Raw genomic sequence first — 20,957 nt, 5'->3', positions numbered from 1 at the left:
CTTTTGTCAATTGGATCCTAATCTCATACGTCTAAACCTAAAGCTGTGCACAGACTCAGTTCCACAGACCTATAGTTGCAGTTCAAAATAGCTTCTAAAATTCGTACTTTCGCGAAGTGTGTCTGTCAGTGTCGCAGGAAAATACGTTGGCACAAATGAGTGTAGGGCGGGACTCGTCAGTCTCCACTTCCCTGTTCCTAGCGTTCTTAGAAGAGCCCGGTTGATTCAATTTGGACACATTTATTAAAGAGGAAAAGGTCGAGAGGGAAAGTAAAACGTTTAAGAAGAGGGAGAACCGCAATCACTAGCCACAGGAGAGGGCGATCCCGTCACCAGATTTGTATTTCCTGATAGCCTGCTCTCTGAAAAATCCATTAAAACAACACAGGTATTACATGAGACCGAGCCTTGGTCAAATTTTAAAAGAATAGCCGATATTTATTAATGTAATGCGTTAATTGCTTATTTAACTGTCAGTTTTAATAAAAGATCACTTGTCGTCTTGAACATATGTTATTCTCTGCTCGAATGTTATGTACCATTTCGGCTTAAGGATAGTATCAGGGTATTATATCACAAAGCCGTCGAAACGGAATTACCAAAAAGTCAAAATGACAAAACTACAATTCGAAATTTCTTAGGCAATGAGCCAAAAAATTTAACCTAAAAATATTTTTAGCCAAGGTGATTGTAGGATGAGGCTCGTAGGTCTCTTCGCCCCTGGTCCTCATACGCTTAGAGCACCCAGGTTAATTTGACTTTGACCTGTTTATTAGGGTACGTAAATGGGGGAAGCCAGTACAGAATTTAGGGGAATGTGGACACGTAACCGGGTTTCAGGACGCTGACCTCTCGGTTACGAGGTTCGATTCGTAGTCCCGCCTCATCCTCTCTGAAAAAAACATTATAAAACATAGGTATTACAACGAAACTACTTCTTCCAAGCCAGATATTCACTTTGTTTTGTAGGATGCGACGGATTGGAGAAACAATGACCACATATGACCAAATGCATTAAACTAGACAACTGATTAAAGCGGCACATTTGCGTTCACAAAAGGTTAAAAATAACGTTGACGTGTAAATCATCTACAAATTATGGACAAATCTGCCTTCGGTGAAGCGAAAATATTCCATCGTTAGGAGTTTTCTATAAAAGCAGTGTTGGAAAAGCAAAAAAAATGCTAAACCTCTTTTCACGTTTTTTGGCGAAAAGTATTGCCTAATTGAAATTTGTTTGGATTAACAAATAAACTGCTAGTTAAAAATGTGTTCTTTTAACCCGAATTGTTCTGCTCTGCATCTCTGTTAAGGCGGTAGTTGTGAAGTATTGAAGATGGCGAGTTCCGAGTGGGTGTACGCCGGAGTCCATTTGTCCATCGACAACTACGTTATTCCACCAGAAAAGCTATTCCCTACGCCATCCAACCTAGATGGGCTCGACGCGGAAACTGAATTTGATCTTCGCTATATTGGTTGCGAACTTATTCAGGACGCTGGGACACTTCTAAGGCTTCCTCAGGTGGCTATGGCAACTGCTCAGGTCCTTTACCAACGATATTTTTACTCAAAGTCCTTTGTAAGATACGTCTACGAGGTAGTGTCGTATTTTTACGTCACTGTATTAGCATTACGCAATGGCGTGCATATTCTTAGCTGCAAAGATAGAAGAGTGTCCCAGACGGATTCGTGAGGTCATTAATGTATTCCATCACATGAAACAAGCTCGAGAGGCAAGGTTGGTATTAAGATTGTTTATAATATCAGTTTCAGGCAATTCACTCCTGTATTGTTCGATCAAGCCTACGTCAACTTGAAGAGACACATCATTAAAGCGGAACGTCGTGTTTTAAAAGAATTGGGGTTTTGTGTTCACGGAAAACATCCACATAAAGTAAGGCAAATGCTAACGCGTAAAATTCCATAGCTTATTATAATGTATCTCAGATCGCTCTCGTTCGAGAACAACAAGGAACTTGTCCAAACATCATGGTAAGTAATTCGGCAATAAGGATTTCTTCGGACAGAAACGTCCGTTCCTACGATTAATATTATTTTCCTCCCTTTACGTTTTAGGAATTGTATGAATGATGTGCTGCGGACGGACGTCTTCGTGCGTCACACCCCCGAAGCGGTGGCCTGCGCGTGTATTTTCCTCGCTGCTAGACGCCTGGGGATCCCTCTTCCTCGACATCCTCCATGGTGGGAAATGTTTAATGTTGACGACGAGTCTGTGCACGAAATCGCATTATGTCTTCAGCGTTTGTATGCTAGGGAAAAGCCAAGCATTAGCGCTCTAGAGTCGCGTTTAGCTGAAGTGCGGAAAAGACAAGCCGAAGAAAGGGAAGCTGCTGCAGCTGTGGCAGCTGCCGCCGCTGTAGCTGCTGCCAATAGTAAAAATACGGAAGCTTTAAGCACAGAAAGTCCTGGATCAAAGTCAGAGCGTGCTGTCCCCAATGGTATTAAAAGCAAAAGTTCTCCTACAGCATCAGCCTCAGAGACGATTCAGCCTGAGGTATCTGCGCCGCCGGAATCAGTTAAGCATCCTTCGGATAAGGCAAATGGTGTCACCGTGACTGATACCAAGGATCCCAAGGTTCTGAAGTATGTTTCTTGCTCCGATAATTTATTGCCTTTGCTGGCAACGTCTCGTCCATGTTTGTTTTTAAAATTTAGTCTTCGTCTGCCAGAAAGGCGTCGACCGAACGCGTACAGTGAAATGGATTCAAAATCGAGGAAAATTAACAAAACCCGTACTCGTTCGCGTAGTCCGGTATCTCGGCACAACAAATCCAAAGTCCGAAGGCGCAGACATTCCTCGACTAGCGCATCAGTCACTAGCTATAGTGAGGATTCACTTTCACCAGTTAGACTTTCGGGTGTACGCAAAAGTTCTATGTCCAAGTCTCGTCATCGTGAAAGTCACAGGAAACGGTCCAGAAGCCCTTACAACGATGGTAAGTATCGGCGACGGCATAGATCGCGATCACCATCAAGCTATTCGTCCACATCAAGTCGCTCCGATAGATCACCTCCCAAGCATACGTCGCGCGGTCGGATTTCTCCCCACCGGTCCAGTCGCAATGATCTTGATAGAAAAACTTCCAGATCATCCTCTCGTTATGTCGGTGGACAGCGAATTACCGACTCAAGCAGCTCGAAAAATCGTGCTCGATAGTGGCTATCGCTACTCGTCTCACTAACTTAAACGCATTCGATTTCCCTCCCTTACCGAAGCGGGCTTATCCCAACTTGTACAGTACTTACAGTTTTAAAATCTTGAAACCATTACCATTAATGGCATGTATTCATTCTTAACTATGTTCCCATTGTAGGCGGGTTCGGGACCAGACCTTGATACACTAGTATTAGTCGCTCAATTAAGGGTATCGATGCCTTAGAAGTTTGGATTTATTTTATTCATGCGATTTTTATTGCTAGTACTTATTCTGCTGTTGTACAGACGAGGCACGCAGTCTCTCGCAGGTGGTCCAGCTTCCCCAGGAATTTCTTCCCGCTCGGTCTCCAGCCCACGGTGGTTTTGGGTATATGATTTTCAAGGGACTGCTTGAAGTCTTCATTCACGATGCGCCATTCACAATCATTAGAGTAAGTTTTAAGTATGGCGCGCTATTGCGGTTAATGGTTTCAGTCCTTGAATTGTTAGACAGCAAAACTCGCATCACTGTATTCAGTAGCAACATTAATGTTGTTAGCTTGCAAAGCGCATTGATGTAAATGGGTGACTTATCACACCGTCAGCCTAATGAAAATGGTAGTTTTTAGTTGGGCGTTCTTTGGTTCAAGCTTGTTCACTTTGTATACTGATGATAGGTACCATCTTGGAGTTTATGCAAGCAAATCACGCCTTAGATTTCTTTAGGATGCTAGCTCCGATGCACTTGGCTCTTTATCAAGGCTGCATTCAATAACCATTTGGGTTTTAGAGAAATTTGGTTCGTAAATTTGGGTTACCCCTTTGTAAAGTAACGTTGGGATCGTGCTTCGCTTATTTTGAACAATAGGGAACTTTTGGGTTTACTTTGGCTTCATGAAATAGGCATCCAGAAAAATCGGTCGGAGATGCTCAAATGCCTTCGATTATAGGGTTCCTTTGACCAATCAACTGGGAAAATCCAGGAATGGTTGAAAGAAGGTCGTTTATGTTCATTTATCGGGATTGATCGAAGTTTTATTAATGTTGACCTTTTCTTGAACAGCCGACTGGGGCCGCCGGCTGAAGGGCGTCTATCTCTGTGTGTTGCAAGTTAGCATTGCCCTCTACTCTGACTCCGACCTTGAATATATCACTGGCTGGGGTGTGCTTCCCTCTTTTGCACACCGGAAAGCGGACATTTACTCTTGTAAGATTTTCTTCCGCTCCACTTTCTTCAATATACGCTTATTCCTTATCTATGCTTTTATGCTCTTTATTGAACCGGTTACATATCATTTAGATTTGGTATCATTAGTGCTTACAGTTAGCGTTTAAATGATTGAAACTGTTCCAAATTCAGTAATTTAGGTTGTTACACAGTTTGCAGCCTCAAATGTCTGTGTATAATCAATTTCTAAAACGTTGTTATGATCTGCATAGTGGTTTTACGGTGTCTACAAAAGTAGTCGTTAGTGCAGTGAACTTAGTAACGCTGAAGGCTAGGTTTTGTCTTGGTACTAATTTTTTTTCTATTGGAATAGTTCATTTTGAAAACTGAGGTTTGTGGATCTAAGTGTTTTTCACTGCCCTCGTAGCCTGTTTTTAGGCGTGCATGCGAACCGTAAAATATTGTACTGAAATCCTATAGTAGAATTCGCTTATCAAAGTTAAAACTGTGGTCCTTTAGACGATCAAAGTTCTGGTCTTTGCATGTATATCGAATATGTTAATCACATGTATTTTTTATTGGAGTATTTTAAACCGTTAGGTCTGCGTTAATAGGTAATAGTAGGCCGTTAGCTACTACTAATCATCACTGTAGAGTTTTCGAGTCGTTTTCGGAGTTTGCAGTGAGTGAAAAGAACGATTTAAAACGCCAGGAATTTCAGGTGATAGTTTGCGTCGGCACAGCACTTTGCTGCGGTAGTCTTCATCGGCAGCTCCTAGCACTGATGTGCGATTGGCTTTGTTGGTGCTGTTCTAGTCTCTTCCGTTGCTGTATTGCTTTGAATGTAAAAGCATGCGTTTGGGCTTTCACGTAGACTACTGTAAAAAGGCGGGTTTTGTACATTTTAATGCTATTTACAATTGCAATGAAAAGTAGTTTATCGTGTCTGTAATTGGACCCACTAGGTCAGTTGCATAACACTGGTCATGGCAGGATTCCCGAATAGTGTTGAACCATTTTTTATTGACTACTGTTACTATGTGGGACCAACTGTCGGAATTGCGAGGTTTCATTATTTTTACCAAGTATCATTTGCTAAAATAAATTGATATCTTTGTAATTAGCATGGGTGCAGGTGGCAGAAGAATCAGTTCGGTCGAAGAAACTCGTATATTACTTATTTTGGTTTTGATGCAGTGGTAGCACAGATTGCGGAATTGAAGACCCCTGTATTTGTCTGGATGAGTTTCTCGCAAATCGAATCAATTTTTCTGGCATAAGCCCAGAGTAAGGAAACAGGCGACCAGAATGCTCCCATGGGACGGCTGTTACTGCCTTCAACTCAAACGAGGAAAAGTCATATCTATTTTTATGCTTAGCAAAAAAGCGTTTGTACACGAATACAATACACAAGATGATTGCATAAATCATTATTTAAAAATACCATCTGACTGTGCTTTACAGTGGAAGAGGTCGAATCACCAAAATTTTATGCTAGATTGGACTGAAATTATCTGATTTGGAAAGTGCATAGGTTTTTCAGAGAACCGAAGTTTTACCATTTAATAAAGCGAAATGTAGTTCACTTTTGGATAGTTTTAATGCGATTAGTTCGTTTCACGATTAAACATGTAGGATGCCAACACGGCACGATTAATGTAGCCACCTTGGGTACAGGGAGACTCGATCTTAGTCATTGTGTCGAAAAAGATCTTTGAATGCTTAGTTTGGCTGGCAGTCTGATGCAAAGTACTGGTGCGTGGAAGCAATGAGTGTTTCTTGTGTGGTCGGCATCCGGCGGCGTTTTTTGCACACACAAGCAAACTACAGTTCTTTTTTTCACACTGCTAGCTTTTGTCAATGAAGTGGGCGCAAACCGGAGAATAAGCGTCTGGATTTGTCGACGTAATATTTTCCTGCACGCCTTATGCTGATTGACGCATGAACGAAAGAAATAGTGCCACTGGCAAGTATGCCTTGGTGGAAGTGGCCGAGGTGTTAAATTTGCTTAAAGACGGTCGGTGACCCGTTTTACTTTGTTGTCATTAGAGGACTAAGGGAAGACGATAGGTTATTTGCATTAATTACGTGCCTACTGTATCGGGTGATTTGTGTATCTATTTTGGTCAGCGAGCAAACAGAAATCCATACAATAAACGATGCATTCTTTATGCGTTTTTCAACGAGTAGAGTGCGTACGTCCTGCTTGAAGTAGATCGAACTACGTTTTATTAACTTGGGAATCTTTTGACGACTAGCATGCTGTAAGAGCTTTATGAATTAGAATAGCTAAAGTGGCCAATTATGCTGCTGACAATTAATTTCCCTGACAGGTTGAGCTAATTATGTAAGTTACGCAGATCCAAATTCATTTATGAAATCGAGTGTTCGATAACGCTACTGAAAATGAACTCAGCAGGGACTGTGGGAAGCGTGGAATGCCATGTTATTCGAATAGCAAAACTAAATAGGTCAGGATGGAAAGTGGTCCAAATATCTGGGAACCCCTTTGAAAAGGAGCGCACAAGAAGGGCTAAAGGGGGTGGTCCAGGCAGTTATGAAATCCATTAACGTCGGAAGTGGTGGCGACGTATCCAGCATCACCTTAATCACAGCGTTAGATTGCTGGTTTCTTCGTGCCGCCCATATCGTCATCAGCTTTGCCAAGCATACTGGGATGTAAACAGTTCGACGTCAATTTACCTCAAACGTCGACCGGGTAAGCACTATTTCGTGAAGTCATATGATTTTATTTTCAGCTGGACATTTAAAGTGCTGACAACGTTGCTGCTTTCCCCCATGAAATGTGTCTGTCGTATGATGCTCAACTAGCCAGAAACTTTTGCAGCTTCAATTCATTTTACTCCGCTTCCAGTTCTAAGCATTAAAGCATCAATGCAGCTGAAGTGAATGTTTTTTGGAGATTTTCCAAATTTTATCAAAACGCTAGTATAAAGGAAGTCCAAAAGCAAAAATGGCTTAGTGATGACCTCAGTTAGGAAAATGGACAGCCCCTCATTGTAATTCAACTTTCACTGCTATATAGGTTTCTAGCCCACTTCTTCCTTAGGAGCAGAGATAGATGTTCTTGGGTTGAAATGAACGAGGCATCATCTTCCAAGTCATGAAACTATCAAAGGGCATTCTTCTGAGTGACAATAATATTACAATCCTAAACAACTTGTGGAGTAGCTTCATGGAGCTAAGGCGGTAGGCCATAGTTCAACGCAAAGCATAACGTAATTGAAGATAGTGTAAACACATTACAAGTCCATAAGGCATCCAAATAGTACAATAGTAACAGTGAGCGTTGATTAGGGATATATTATTTTGTCACTAAAACAACCCCTACTATAGAGGTGTTTCCAGGTTCTGCTGTTAAAAGTGACGATGTTTCTGTTTGAAATTGAAGTAAAAATTTGATATTGAAATTGTGCGTAATTACTGTGGCGTTTCAAGGCTATCCTTGATACAAAAGAAGACATAATTCTTGGGCAGAACATGCACCAATGACAATGAGTGGGGCTTGGGGCTGCTGACATGGCCAAAACGCCAGCCCACTCGGCAGAGGTACAGTGGCGGTGGCCCACAGTGCCCCTTTTCCAAAATTGAGAGTCAAACAAACAAGTAATGTTTTGCATGCCCCCCACCTCTTCCTTTTCTTTTGAGCGCCATCTCTGGCGCTCTCCTTGGTCAGCCTACCGCGCCAGCCATCACAAAGTAGTCGGTGCTGTAAGGGAACACCAAAGAGCCAACTGTGCCAGTCATCGAATTTCCACACAACTGAGGACATGACCTCAGCGTCATTAATCCCTTTTGGCAATTCGACTAGATCTGCAGTTCCATCTTGTATGGGAACTGGATTCAAGGACGGGGTAATATGCTGGTCATCACGCGTGTCCATAGCTGGTCATAGTGACACTGGCTATAGTTCCTTGGGGGTAGGGTTTCGCTTCTATTTCTCCTTGCCACTTTTTCCTCACTTCAGGGCTGCCCAGCCATATCTATCTGGGTTATATCCAGCAAGTAAAGAATTGGAGAGGAAATCGCGTGTACATATATTTAATACCCTAATACAGGTAAGGTAGGCAACTCTGTAACAAAACTTTTCGAGATGATTTACGGCTAGCGTCGCTTTCGTTGTTAATGGCTTTCCTGCAGAACACGGTGCTGTTAGGGGGCGCATTGATTCAGCCATACACAGCAATATGTACCTCTTCCGCCCCGTCAAGATTTGTCATCCATCAGTAGAAATCAGGATAAATGCCCTCTAAGATCAGGTTTGCTTTCTGCTTCCACCAATGCAGCACCCCGAGACTTCACTGAGGCTAAAAAGGTCACAATACTCGGACACGATATACTTATTCAGCATACGGAGAAGCTGGGGGCTACTGGCGTGCCTCGAAGGCCAGCCCACCCGGCGAAGGCACAGAGGCGAAGACCCAAAGTGGCCCCTCTACCGAAACAGAAGTTTAAGTAAACAGTTAATGGATTACTTTAATGTAGACGTTTAAATAATTAGCGGAGCATAGCGGGCTTATAATGTACCCCCATAATGTGTCAAGTAAAACTTGTTAAAAAGTTTCTAGATAAAGGAAACGGAAAAAGTGGAGCTGAATTGGGAGAAATGTAGTAAAGTTCTTACAGAGGGTTTGTAGATGACGTGGAAGGAAGTCTTATTTACTTTAACGAAAAGCATGTTCGCCAAAAATGTTTTCTACATTAATGAGACAAATAATGACAGAAAATGGCATTGCGGACGACGAGAAACCCCGCAATCCTGATTTGAACTTTATCCTTTTGGTGAGATACTCTTCTCGAACATCAACCAATGATGGGCAAGGCCTTTCCATTTTGGGCATAAAAACGAATATAGTTTAATGGGTGTTTTTTTAATTCTACATTAACTATTAAAAGGTACTTGCCAAACAAAATAGTAAACTTTTATCAACTTTATTTCATTATTAATAAAGAAATGCATCTAGTCGATGAGAACATAAGTGACTTTTACAGCGTCTGAAAGCATGTAGGTTTGCATTCGAGTTTTACCATTACTTCAACGTGCTAGGCTAACCTAGCTCGGAATGCAGGGTGAAAAGGCAAAATGTGAGTAAATGTAATAAATAGTTTCGTATGCGTAGAGAGTGAGATCAACAACAACGACGGTATCATAAATCAACTTGGTAAAGTTCATTAAGAAAAATTGTACTATGTTTGCGATAAAAAGCTGTCGAATATGTTGCGTTTGATAGGCGGCTAACTTTGGTAACCAGTTCATGGCAAACGAGGTGATTGTGGACATAGCTTGAAATTTGTAGAGAAATAGCATTTAAAGTACATTTTTGCAGGAGCAGAAGTGGGGATTGTGGAATTCAGACTGTTCAAAATTCCATTGAAATAGGCGCAGTCTTCTTACTCTTAACTACAATTTGTTGGCAGCAATTAGCGTGGCTGAATGGGAATTGGTTGACTTTTCAGACTAGTAAAGGGCTATTAAAGAGGGAGAAAAGTAGAATATCCCATCATGGCTAGCTAACCTCAGCAGGAGAGGAACCCTCTCACAGGGAATGACGGGTCATGTATCTGTATTCAGAACATAAAATAAGTACAATGGGACAAATATTCTAACCATATTCACAAAGTTTTATCAAATGTTAATAGCTAATTGCAAGCAGTAGGCGTTAATTCTAAAGCCTGCACAAACACGGGGTGAGGGACTGGGTAGGTCAGCTAGCCTACAACATACCATTGATAATGGATGTCAACTATTCCCCAGTGCATTTAATGATAATTACGTAAATTCAGTGCTTCCGGTTGCAAGACTTCGCTTGGTATTTAATAATGAAAAGGGTCATGATGAATTTGCTTAGCGTTTTTGAGATTGGACAAATAGGTAAGCACGCAACCTTTGTTAATTTAAGGGGTGACCAACTGTAGCTTCATGAATTATTGAAAGCCTGTTTGAGTTCTCGATTTGCATTCTTTAAAAACTATTTTGATAGGAGTACTTGCATTGGGATACGTAGGTGGCAACACTTTGTGATCCCACTAAACACGCCATGTAGGTGCATCAGGCATTCAAGGGATTTGAATAGTCATTCCTCAAACTTTTGAAAAGGTAGTGGAGTGTATTCTCTCAGTCAACATTAATTAACTGAGAATCTTGGCAATATTAGGGAGTTGCCAAATAAATTAAGGTTTCTTGTAGAGTTAATCCTAAAAAATACAATTGGTTATCAGCACGCAAAAGAGCCTTTAGCTTAGTTTCAGCAATGCTATAATAAAAAATAAATTTCGTTGTGTGGAAAAGCCATTGCGAAGGAAAAGCAAAACTTTCGGTAATCAATCCCATCAAAATATGTTTATGTGCGACCATCATGCAATCTCGAATCTCACTAGACCGCAGCCAGCAACCATCCAAATCTAAAAGGAAAGTTGTTTCTTTCCCTGTTTCCGATTTTGTCTAATGACTTAATTTAAAAAAAAAACAACCAGATTAAGGAATGAAATCCAAAATTCTTCTTCCAAAATACACCTTTAAGATTCATGAGGACCTGCAACTTTTCTCGTAAAAAGGGGTGGAATACATGTACGCTTATAAAGCAGACTGATGGCAGAATGTAGTGGTGATTAAAGTAGGACGAAATCTCCCATCACTCTCCATATGTTACAGTTCTTTTAACTTAATCTCAAATAATTTTAGCATGAAATTACACCAAAAAACTGGTGATTTCCGTTACAAGCGAACAATTGTAACAGGGAGTGTATTGAATTGGAAATTGAGACGATGGGTTATTAAACATACCCATAGGATTTTGAAAAATAGAAATACATGCAAAATATGTCAAAATTTATTTTATCAAATGCAGAATTCTGTAGTGCTGATGATCAGATAAGATACGCCATTATTGTTAATGCCTGCTGCATAGTACTTCAACTTGCCCTTGAACATTGCAACAAATTGTAATACAATGGTGGTTTATCCCTCGGTGTTCGTGAGGCGCTACTTCTGGACTTTTGAATTTGCCTTCTTGTACCACACTGGGTGGGCTGGCCTTCGGGCCATGCCAGTAGCCGAGACATCTTCTCTGTGCTGAATATATATACTGCCCGAGTGTTGGCTTCCTTCGTCTTCAGGGAAGTCGCGGGACGCTACAACGTATTTTAAAACCCGCTATATTCTTTAAATTTACGCAGGTGAGCGGATAAATAGTTTATGATGGGCAACGATCGGAGCTTATTTTCGGACCAAAGTCGTATACAATCCAGGACCGGTGAGGCATGACAGACCTGATGCAGTCATATGTATTCATGCCCAAAATATCCAACTACTTCCAGGCTACTTGAATGGGGAGTGGAAGTGGATAAATTGTATAGCTCAAAACCCTGGAGTTGTCGATGAATTGTGACCCAGTTCGAAAACAGTCTTTAGGAGATCATCAGTTGCATATTCGTTCAAAACCGAATTAATCTATAAATGCTTAATTTTAGCCAATTTTAGTACACGTAATTACGAAATTAAGTAACGTTCACACACACGATAAAAGTTGTCTTAGACATCAGTCTTTCTACCTCTAAACTGCGTTTACTGACACTGCTTCTTTGAAGGCAATGATAAAATGCAAAGTAGAAGCGTCAAATGGGGTTAAAAAATATATTTGCACAAAAGTGGGGAACAAGCTCCGTAGTTCTTGAATTCATATACCCTTGGCATGCTTAGTTTTATTTTGGAGTACAAATGTGCTTTTCTCCGGAATCTTGAGTTTAGCATTATGATTCTTGGGTAGATGAAAAAAGTTCCACAAACTTTGAAGAGCTTAATTATCGATACGAGACATCTTCTTGTTGCATTCAATTGCACATAGAAGGGAAATTATTGTTTAAAAGCACAGCAGAGCAATACAGCTCGATTCGTGCCAGGGAAGACAACTAAGTAATTCAAATCAAGTAAATTGTCAAGACAACATTAATGCCATAAAGTAAGGGAAGAAATAAGCCTTCTTAATTTGAATGCATTCAGCAGCTACAAAATTTAAATTATGCATTTATCCGACGTTGAATGAGTGATATGACGACTTCAGATATGTGGGTTGTTGACACATGAAAATTAGGTAATCGCGAAGCTCCAGCATTGAATATGCCAGTAACTGCAGTTTCCACACACCTAGGCGTCTACTTCAGTCGATTTGCTTAGGCATATACAGAATTATGAACGAGGACACCTGGAAAAAAGTAAAAGCTTCCAGCAAGTTATGGGAAAATTGGGCAAAACTCCTGATCCCTATACAATTCAAACAAATTTGTCAGCACCGACGGGTAAAATGAACAAAGCAGACCCACCAAACACCTCGTGTAAGATATTTTAAATAAATTTTTTAGTCACTTTTAAGAGATTTCATCAGTCTATCCAAAAGTGCATCATTAATGACACACTAAAACTAAATGAAATAGTGGTGGCAAATAAACAAAATGATTGATGATTGGTTTTGCTTGATCAAATAGACTAATTAGCACTCAAAAGATTGTTGATAGGGATAGCTAAAAGTTTTAAGTAGCACTTCTGGCCAATGTTATAACCTAATCAGAGATCAGTGACGCGCTACTTGCAGTTTGCCATGCATATTTTTACTTATCAGAATGGTTTAAGTGGATGCGCTTAACTATAATGTAAAAAGCTGCAATTTTGCTCGAAATTAGATAAATTCATTTTAAGAAATCACTCCTATGTTACAGTGGTAGAGAATGATATGTTCATTTCTACCAATTAGAAATGGAGACGACGTCATTACGTGGAAGATGTTCCAGCATAATATTTTTCTTATTTAGAAATGTCATCTACATAAATTTTATGTTTCACAAGCTTCGGCAGGATTAAATTATCATTTACAGCATTAAAGAGACTTCCTCTTAGAGCATGAGGAAGAGGTACATGAATTGGATTCCAAATTCCCGGAAATAAGGTATTTGAAACGAAAAGTGCGATCATATGGAGTCAAAGGAAAATGCAGTTGGCGAAGGATTAATTTCGGGCCGAATATGGATCTAGTACAAGATTTACTGAGGCCATTAAGTCATCACTGTAATTATCCCAAATTGAAGGATTGCGTTTAAACGTGGAGCATTCTCATAAGTGTTCGTGGAGGGCCCTGGCGTGTGTACATTTTCGCCTATTTGTACTACAAATCGCAACGACAGGGAAAAAATAAGCTGGTCGGGTAGGCTTTGAAGCTTTTAAGAAAAGCAGGTCAAAAGAGCCAGGCAAATGAGTTGAGGACTACTGGAATATAGAGTATGGGCGTTCCAAAACAAAACTTATTGGGACAATGCATCCAACGTATTTGAAACAATTTGTTTACCTCGCAAAAATAGGCAGAGAGAGATTTTAGGTAAGGAAGGGAGACAGCACTGATGGCACTAGCCTCGTGGTGTTAGTCGACACATGAAATGAAGAGGCATGGCGATGAATAAAAAAATGGGCAAAAGAATAAATTATAATGCGCTTTTATATCCACTTTATGATTACTTTTACTCAAAGGTTCACTTGCGACAGTTAAATTGAGTTGTCAATTGCTTGAAAAGGCACTTTCCTCGAGGAACAAACAACTGTTTAATTCCATTAAACCAATTTTTATTTACCAAATAGGGGTACATACCTGGAGCATCACCTTATGAATGAGCCTGTTATTACTACATGCGCCACCACAAAAGAACCTCTGCAAATAAGAACTGAGTTGGGGTAGTGAATGGAAGATATGAAGGTTTGAAATATACACCATTTCGGTTTTTTGAATAGATTAAGTCTTAAATCTTTTTATAAACAGCCAAATCCCAGTTGCAGAGTTGCTACGATGAGTGTGAGAGCGAGTTTACCTAAATTAGCAAAAACTGTTTCGATAACCAGGTAAGAATGTGACGTTACCCATTTCTTTCCAATAATAGAATGTCCTTCGATGTTGAGAAGGCTTCATTTTAGCAAATGCTGGTGGATCTATTTAATTACGCAGATTCCACTTTAAAGAAAATAGTTCAGATAGTGGGATGATGTAATCACTGCAAGCTAAACGTATGAAGCAGAGGTCAATCCTAATCTGACCCCTTTCCAAGTAGGAAATTCTTGAGTACAGTAGAGTGGTAATCATTTGTGCCACTGCATTGTGTAGTACATAATATACTCTTGTATGACGTAAGGTAGCAGTGGTATCTGCGACGCGCATTGGAACATCCTCCCCAGCCATTCCATCAGACAAGAAGGCGAAAAAGGAGTGCAGTCAAAGAAAAGCCCAGACCAGAATGTTCAAATGAATGATTCTGGTCGTAAAACACCATCTAGAAAATATTCATAACTAGTTCGAGACTAAGGCTATATCCTTTCATCCACTTTGTTGTAGTATGCCAACTGTTTGAGTTGATGGTTAATGCGATTAATCCCCAAAGGTTCGTGAACACTTAAAAGCATAAAAATGCTTTATACTTTTTTCGTCTCTTCTTACATAAACAAGGAATACAATGGTTAGGTATAAGATAATTTAATGAATGCTTTCCTCACTTTTATTTGCTCTGCTCATGAAATATGGGGTGAAGTGTGCGTGGGCTGGAATAATTAATGTCTGGCCAGAGCATTCCGAGACATAGGCAGAAGCTCCATCAACTTACATGGATGGTTTCTAGCTAATTATCCTACCATGTAAAAAGTATTTATTAAAATGCAAGGAAAGTATTAGTTTTGGTTAAATAACGGTTCTGATGAGGCTATTTTGATGCATATAAGCCGTGGAAGTGCTCCTAATCCGTCACATTTGAATATTGCACAGCAACAGAATAGAGGAGCTCCCCTCGCTTACCTTCATTGTATGACTATTTATAAAAGTATTTTTGATGTAAAATAATCCAACTTTCAATTCGGTTGAAATTATACCAATTTTTGAGCAGCTAAGGATAAAACGCAAATTTTAATTTTAATGAACTTTAAGAACTACATATCCATTCATCGACTTAGAAGTCTGATGCAACAAAACAAATGGTTCCTCATTTCTAAACCATCGTTCAATTTTAAGATCCCAAAGTCTTTGCATGAGTATGTGCGAGGGCATTTTGTGAATTCATATAGGAATCTCAACCAGCAGTCAAAGCTCAGAATCGGACCCTACACACAACAATTACAATTTACAATTTGAACTGGTAAAATGACTTAAAAAATCAATAATATCCTCAAGCAACCAACTTGTTTGTGTGAAAACTTCCTAGGTAGGCTCGGAAACTCTTATATGGTGCCAATAGCATTTTGCTGCCATTTATGAGCAATTAATGGTATGGCTGCTTAATGGAAAATTGTGCTTAGCGAAGTGAAAAAAATGCTCCAACCATTGGGTGCATACTTTGGGTCTTAAAAATACCTCACCGTTCACCAGAAATTATTCTAATCCTGTCTTGAACGCAACTTTTTTAAAAATAAACGTAGCATAAAACGGCATTTTCTGCCCATAATGATAACATGCTCTTCATATAAATCAGTGGCCATAAAAAGTGAATAAAAATGGAAAGTTTTACATTTCAAGTTCACATTTAACGTCCCCCCATCCTACTTGTTGCTGCGAGTGCTTGAGCAAAAATCCAGTACATGTGGAAAATACAAATTTACATGGAATTACATTAGGGTTTGTAAAATAGCCAAGATAGAGGGATAATATCATGAGTTATTTTTGTACAGATTGGTGTTTCGTCTGGGCTCCAGCTCCCATCAATGCAGAAGGTGTACTTGGGTCCCTCTATCCGATGGCCATCTTTGAGGCAGCTGTATTCCACGACGGCACCGTGAGTGGGGAGGATCTGTTTGCTGTCGAAAGGCCACCGGCCCCTGGCGCCAACCAAATATATCTCCATTCCTTCTGGGACAGGAGGCCGGTTACAGCGCACTGAAGGATTGAAAGAACTAGCCTTCACCACGGCCGCAACATTATGATGGTACGCGAGCATTAGATCACGGCTTAACAAATCTAATTTTGATTGGGTATTCCTTTAGATCTTCTTTGTGTATACTGAGCAGCTGTAGCACATATTGTTCTTGTTATTAGTATTCCAAAACATTACCTCAAGCATTCCTTCATGCCAAAGATAACACATGAGACTCATACATTCTCTCATTAATAGGCAGAAATTACTACTATTTAAGAACTTTGGGATACTGAACAGGCCTAGTTTGTTGTGGTTTTGTGGCCAAGGTCCATTGATCGCGTCTACTTGGCTGATTGAAGTGTTGGATTGATTAGACTGCTATTTTTTGGTCCCAAAATTAGAGGCCTTGCTTTTTCCGTTAACTGTAACAAAGCATTACAGGACTAGAGCACTTGAGGGTCAGTGATACAGTAATCAGTTTGTTCATGAAGTGTGGTAGCCACCATTGAGCTCCTATTTACCCAAGAAAGAACATTTGTCGAGTTGTTTATAAAATTATAGAAGAAAAACTCCTTTCGTTCTTGATAAAATACTGTAGTTAAAATATCTTAGGATAGCACTTTTAATTAGCACTCTGTACATTTCTCTTAATTTAAGGGTTTGGGAACCGAAAAATTTTTACAATCTAAGCTTACTATGATTATTCTCAGATTAATACTAATGGGAGAATAATAATTATGAGCTAAGCATCCGCTTTGTTTAATATTGACGATTTACATAAACTATATAATGATTTTGGTCCACTACGTATTTAGTCCACATTAAATAAACTTCTACTACCTCAGAAAACTGGAAAGCATACCTTGAACGCACGCGGGCAGCTCCCCCTTCCAGACGCCATACTCGCACCTGACGCTGTAGCGATCGTGAGCGAGAGGCCACGTGTTGGCAAGGCCGCCGGTACTTGCGGCCTCTCGCAATGCGGCTTCCGTCCTATTGGTGTCAAGCTCGTATCCCGGAAAACACTGGTAGCGCACCACTGAGCCATGATGCAGCCCGTAAAAGCGGGCCAGTGCGTTGGGAATGTTTGGAGGCCGAGTTGTGCATTGAGCTGAAATTGATGGCATGCGTGGATGTGCAAATTCCAAGCATCACTTTGAGCTAATACTGAGAATTTCATGCCAAGGATCATAGCTTGAGAGGAGTCATTCCATTTAATTCAAGCTGACGTTTTATCGACTTTCAAACTTCTTCCTTCCAGTGGTAATATACTAGACCATAAGATCCTAATTGCCACTGCTGACATCCTCAAACTTTTTGATGCGAAGCGGACAGTTTACAAATAAACAGAAGTAACAACATCATTGTCTCGTACGATTTGATAAAAAACCGTCAAAATCCCAAACTTGTCAACTACATTTAGACGAAAGAATAGCAAACTTTGGTGTCTTTCATGTAAGCGCCTAAAAAAAACACGATTTTAGTATATAGCAGTCCATCCACGGTTGTTAACACAAAAATACTGGTGGTGAATTCCCATGATTCAATAGGAGTAGAAAAGTAAAATATTAGAAGTGTAATTAAACCAGATAAATAGATGTGTTTGTAAAAAGTATCTGCATAAATCTACGTCCTATGATGATAAAACATAAATAATATAATTTTTAAGCCTATTCATTGTTTGTTACAGTGCGGTAATAATGCACTGACAGGTCTACGAATATGCAGTCCATAAAATTTCACGATAGAGTACATATTCGTGCACATAAATGCATAGTGTTAATTAAACGTATTATTGTTATACTATATGTTAAACGCAGAGTTCCCGTACAATTTTCAGGGCTTTACAAAAGGGATGGTTAGTGTTTAAATTATTGTTAGAAGCTGCTTAAAATGAACACAATGAGCTTTACCAGTAGCGGATTTTTATGACAGATGGACAGTCGTTCATAGTGTTTTTAACACTAACAATAAACTGAAATACGGGAGGTCATATACTGTGCATGTTTACATTTAACTGCCATAAAGCCTGAGCACCGTTTAATAGTGGCTTAAAAGAGTCAATGATTTTTCAGCATTTTAGAAGCTTGTCTGAGTTTGGAGAGAAGTGACTACATCTAGATATCTGGACAGTTGCGTGAATCGCAAATGCCATGTGTGATTATGAAAAGGTCTGGAAATTTGCATTGCTCGAATCACCTCCCAACAGCTCTCATAAGCCATGTCACCTTTTCACACTTCCTCTCTTTACCTCCCTCCACAGTAAAATTCAATTTATTCCGGCTCACCTGGTTGGCATTCAACCTTGTGGCTCCACTTTCCATTTTCACAGGTTGTGGTTGTAAAGGCGCCCTGATCAAGCCTAATCTTTCCTTTGGAGAGACTGAAGCCCGAGTGACAATAAACTGCAATGGTGACACCGTGTTCAAGCAGCGTCTCCTCAGCAACGATGTCTCCATCCGGTTTGCCGTTCATATTCAGAAGGGAAATGTTGGCGCTGACTATGTCAGGCACACTACAATGCTTGTAACAGGCGGGATAGGGAAAGGGAAGCCACGATGTTTTATTGCCTATTCGCCCACAGATCAGCTCTGAGGTCGATACGGAAGACTTTGTGCCTGCCTCGCAACTGCAATAAAGGATGGAGAGCAAATTGCAGGTAAGTGTTTATAAAAGGCACATAAACGTAGGAACGCCTAAGTTGGAGTCAAAAATATTCAACCATCTTAATTTCAACGCTATCCCAAATGTTGCGTAAAGAATACGAATATTTGGAGGATTGAGAAAAATATTTTGACAGGATTTATTTTTTGGTAGGGAATTTAGAAGCAACTATTTAAGGGGTTAGAGTCATATTTAGTATTAAAGTATGGGTTTTGAGACGATTTTACCTTTTGTTATATTTTAATGCACCTCTTCCAGTGATTTGGCTGACTAAAATTCTCAACTCATTTAAGACTGGACCAGACGCTCATTAAAGTAGCGCAAAGTAAACGCAATTCGATAACATTTCATTTGATTCGGGAAATGAGGTATTTCGCACACAATGGTTACATAGAATGATGATTTGAGGAGTTCTAAGCAGTTTTGCAGTTGTATGTTGTCGTAAATACAAATGATCGGGAGAGTCAGCATCTTAGCTGCAATGCTTTACAAAAGGATCATGGATATAAGCACACGGGCTCAAATAAACGTACCTAAAGTAGGCTTTGCTACCGTATGAAGTCGATGAAAACTTAACGACTGCATTAGAGATCTCTGGAGGTGAACCACAATCACGGACTAAATTTTAGGAAAAATTTGTCAAAATAATATAATAAGCTGCAATGAAGTTGTGCATCAATAAAAACTTAGTAGAAGTATGGCGATTAATGCGCCACATCCTTCTAGGACTTTAAAAATCAGCTTGACTACTTTGCTCGCAAAGACGCCCCATGAGCCGAGAGTTCCACGTAGAATAGGAAACTGCTTCTGTCTGTTTGAAGTATCAGAAAAATTGTATGTAAAGTTATTTCAGGAGTAAAATTAGTTGTGTCAATTTGTTCTCTGTCGTAAACTAAGGAAATGATGGCAAAAGAAAAAATACCAGTGGGAAAAGATAAAACTATGATTGGAGAGTTTCTCCAATCAATTTGCCAAGCATTTTGGGGAATGCAGGAAACAAAAAAGCGCTGAAACCCTTTTCCTTAAACATGGCTTCTCATAAGATTAGAGCCAAAAGTACTTAGAGCGAAATTTAACAAATATAAAAGCAAACCCCCTGTAGGAAAAGCTTTATTAAGCCATAAACTACTTGAGCAGCAAGCAAGGTCAGGTGTTGAGAAAACATGAACACAACTTGTAATTTTTTACGATGTAGGAATTTTAAAGGTAAAGTTATACTTTAAGTAAGCAAATATCGTCTCTAATAACCTAAACAAAAACATTTTGCATGTAAACAAATAATTTCCAAAAGGAACATTTAAGCATGAAACGGCGGCTCACTTTACTTCCACTCATTTGAAAATCTGCATTTTACGTTTATTTCTAGGCTCTTAAATCATGCATTTCATCCTCTGTTTAAAAGTAGTATTGTTTTCCATTGAAAAGTGGCAAAGCATCTAAGACGTGTCATTCTCACGCCAAACATATAGTAGATTGAAGTGGCGATGGATAATGGTTTTGGATATTTGGCTGTTTTACATTTGTCGAATGAAACTTTTGCACCAACTGCACAACAATAGACTACAGCTGTCTCCAGTGAACTGGAGTGATTTTACCATCATTTTTAGAGAAAGGCAAACAGGAGCACGAGGCTGATAAGTGCTTGCAAATGTGATAGCAATGATTTACCCGAAATGTATGCATGAAAGTTCTGATTTTTTTCAATTTTTTATAGATGAGTACGACTCTAAACAAATTGCCGTATACTTCATCCCATTTGCCATTTTCGAGCAAATAGCACATCGTTTTAAGAACTAAATTTGTTTGATTTAATCGAATGACGATGCTCTGTGCATGCGATTTTTCCTTGCAACAACTTCTTTTGCAGGAAGCATACATAAATCTTTGCTCTGATACGAAAACGGTTTAAAAAGCCTAAATAAATGTCAACTAAAAGTTGGAGCGAGACTAAAATGTCACGTCAAATTCAAATCGAGAAATCAAAGGGAAGTTGATAATTTTTTGCGCTGTCAGAATGCAGTGTATAACAAATACTTCCAACTATCTATTTTATCAACAAGAATATAATTTATATTA

General features: G+C 39.6%; 2 protein-coding genes across 2 annotated transcripts; one reads left to right on the top strand and one right to left on the bottom strand. All coding sequences in view use genetic code 11, as the record gives it.

The window, feature by feature from the left end:
* Positions 1 to 1,336: 1,336 nt before the first annotated feature.
* Positions 1,337 to 5,605, top strand: EGR_02206 (Cyclin-L2; the record flags this gene model as incomplete). The annotated part of the gene is made up of 10 exons (XM_024491455.1): positions 1,337 to 1,597; positions 1,629 to 1,738; positions 1,774 to 1,894; positions 1,928 to 1,992; positions 2,077 to 2,317; positions 2,438 to 2,604; positions 2,929 to 3,128; positions 3,464 to 3,613; positions 4,221 to 4,364; positions 5,523 to 5,605. The coding sequence occupies 10 exons, from the start codon at positions 1,337 to 1,339 to the stop codon at positions 5,603 to 5,605; spliced, it is 1,542 nt and encodes a 513-aa protein (XP_024353961.1).
* An 11,055-nt stretch (positions 5,606 to 16,660) lies between these two features.
* Positions 16,661 to 18,692, bottom strand: EGR_02205 (Sushi, von Willebrand factor type A, EGF and pentraxin domain-containing protein; the record flags this gene model as incomplete). Its single annotated transcript, XM_024491454.1, has 3 exons — positions 16,661 to 16,809; positions 17,080 to 17,328; positions 18,506 to 18,692. The coding sequence occupies 3 exons, from the start codon at positions 18,690 to 18,692 to the stop codon at positions 16,661 to 16,663; spliced, it is 585 nt and encodes a 194-aa protein (XP_024353960.1).
* Between the last annotated feature and the right edge of the window lie 2,265 nt (positions 18,693 to 20,957).

This window comes from Echinococcus granulosus, assembly GCF_000524195.1.
Source record: "Echinococcus granulosus chromosome Unknown EG_S00010, whole genome shotgun sequence".
NCBI lineage: Eukaryota > Metazoa > Platyhelminthes > Cestoda > Cyclophyllidea > Taeniidae > Echinococcus > Echinococcus granulosus.
Note: the sequence above shows the minus strand (reverse complement) of the source record. Positions and strands in the feature narration are given on the sequence as shown.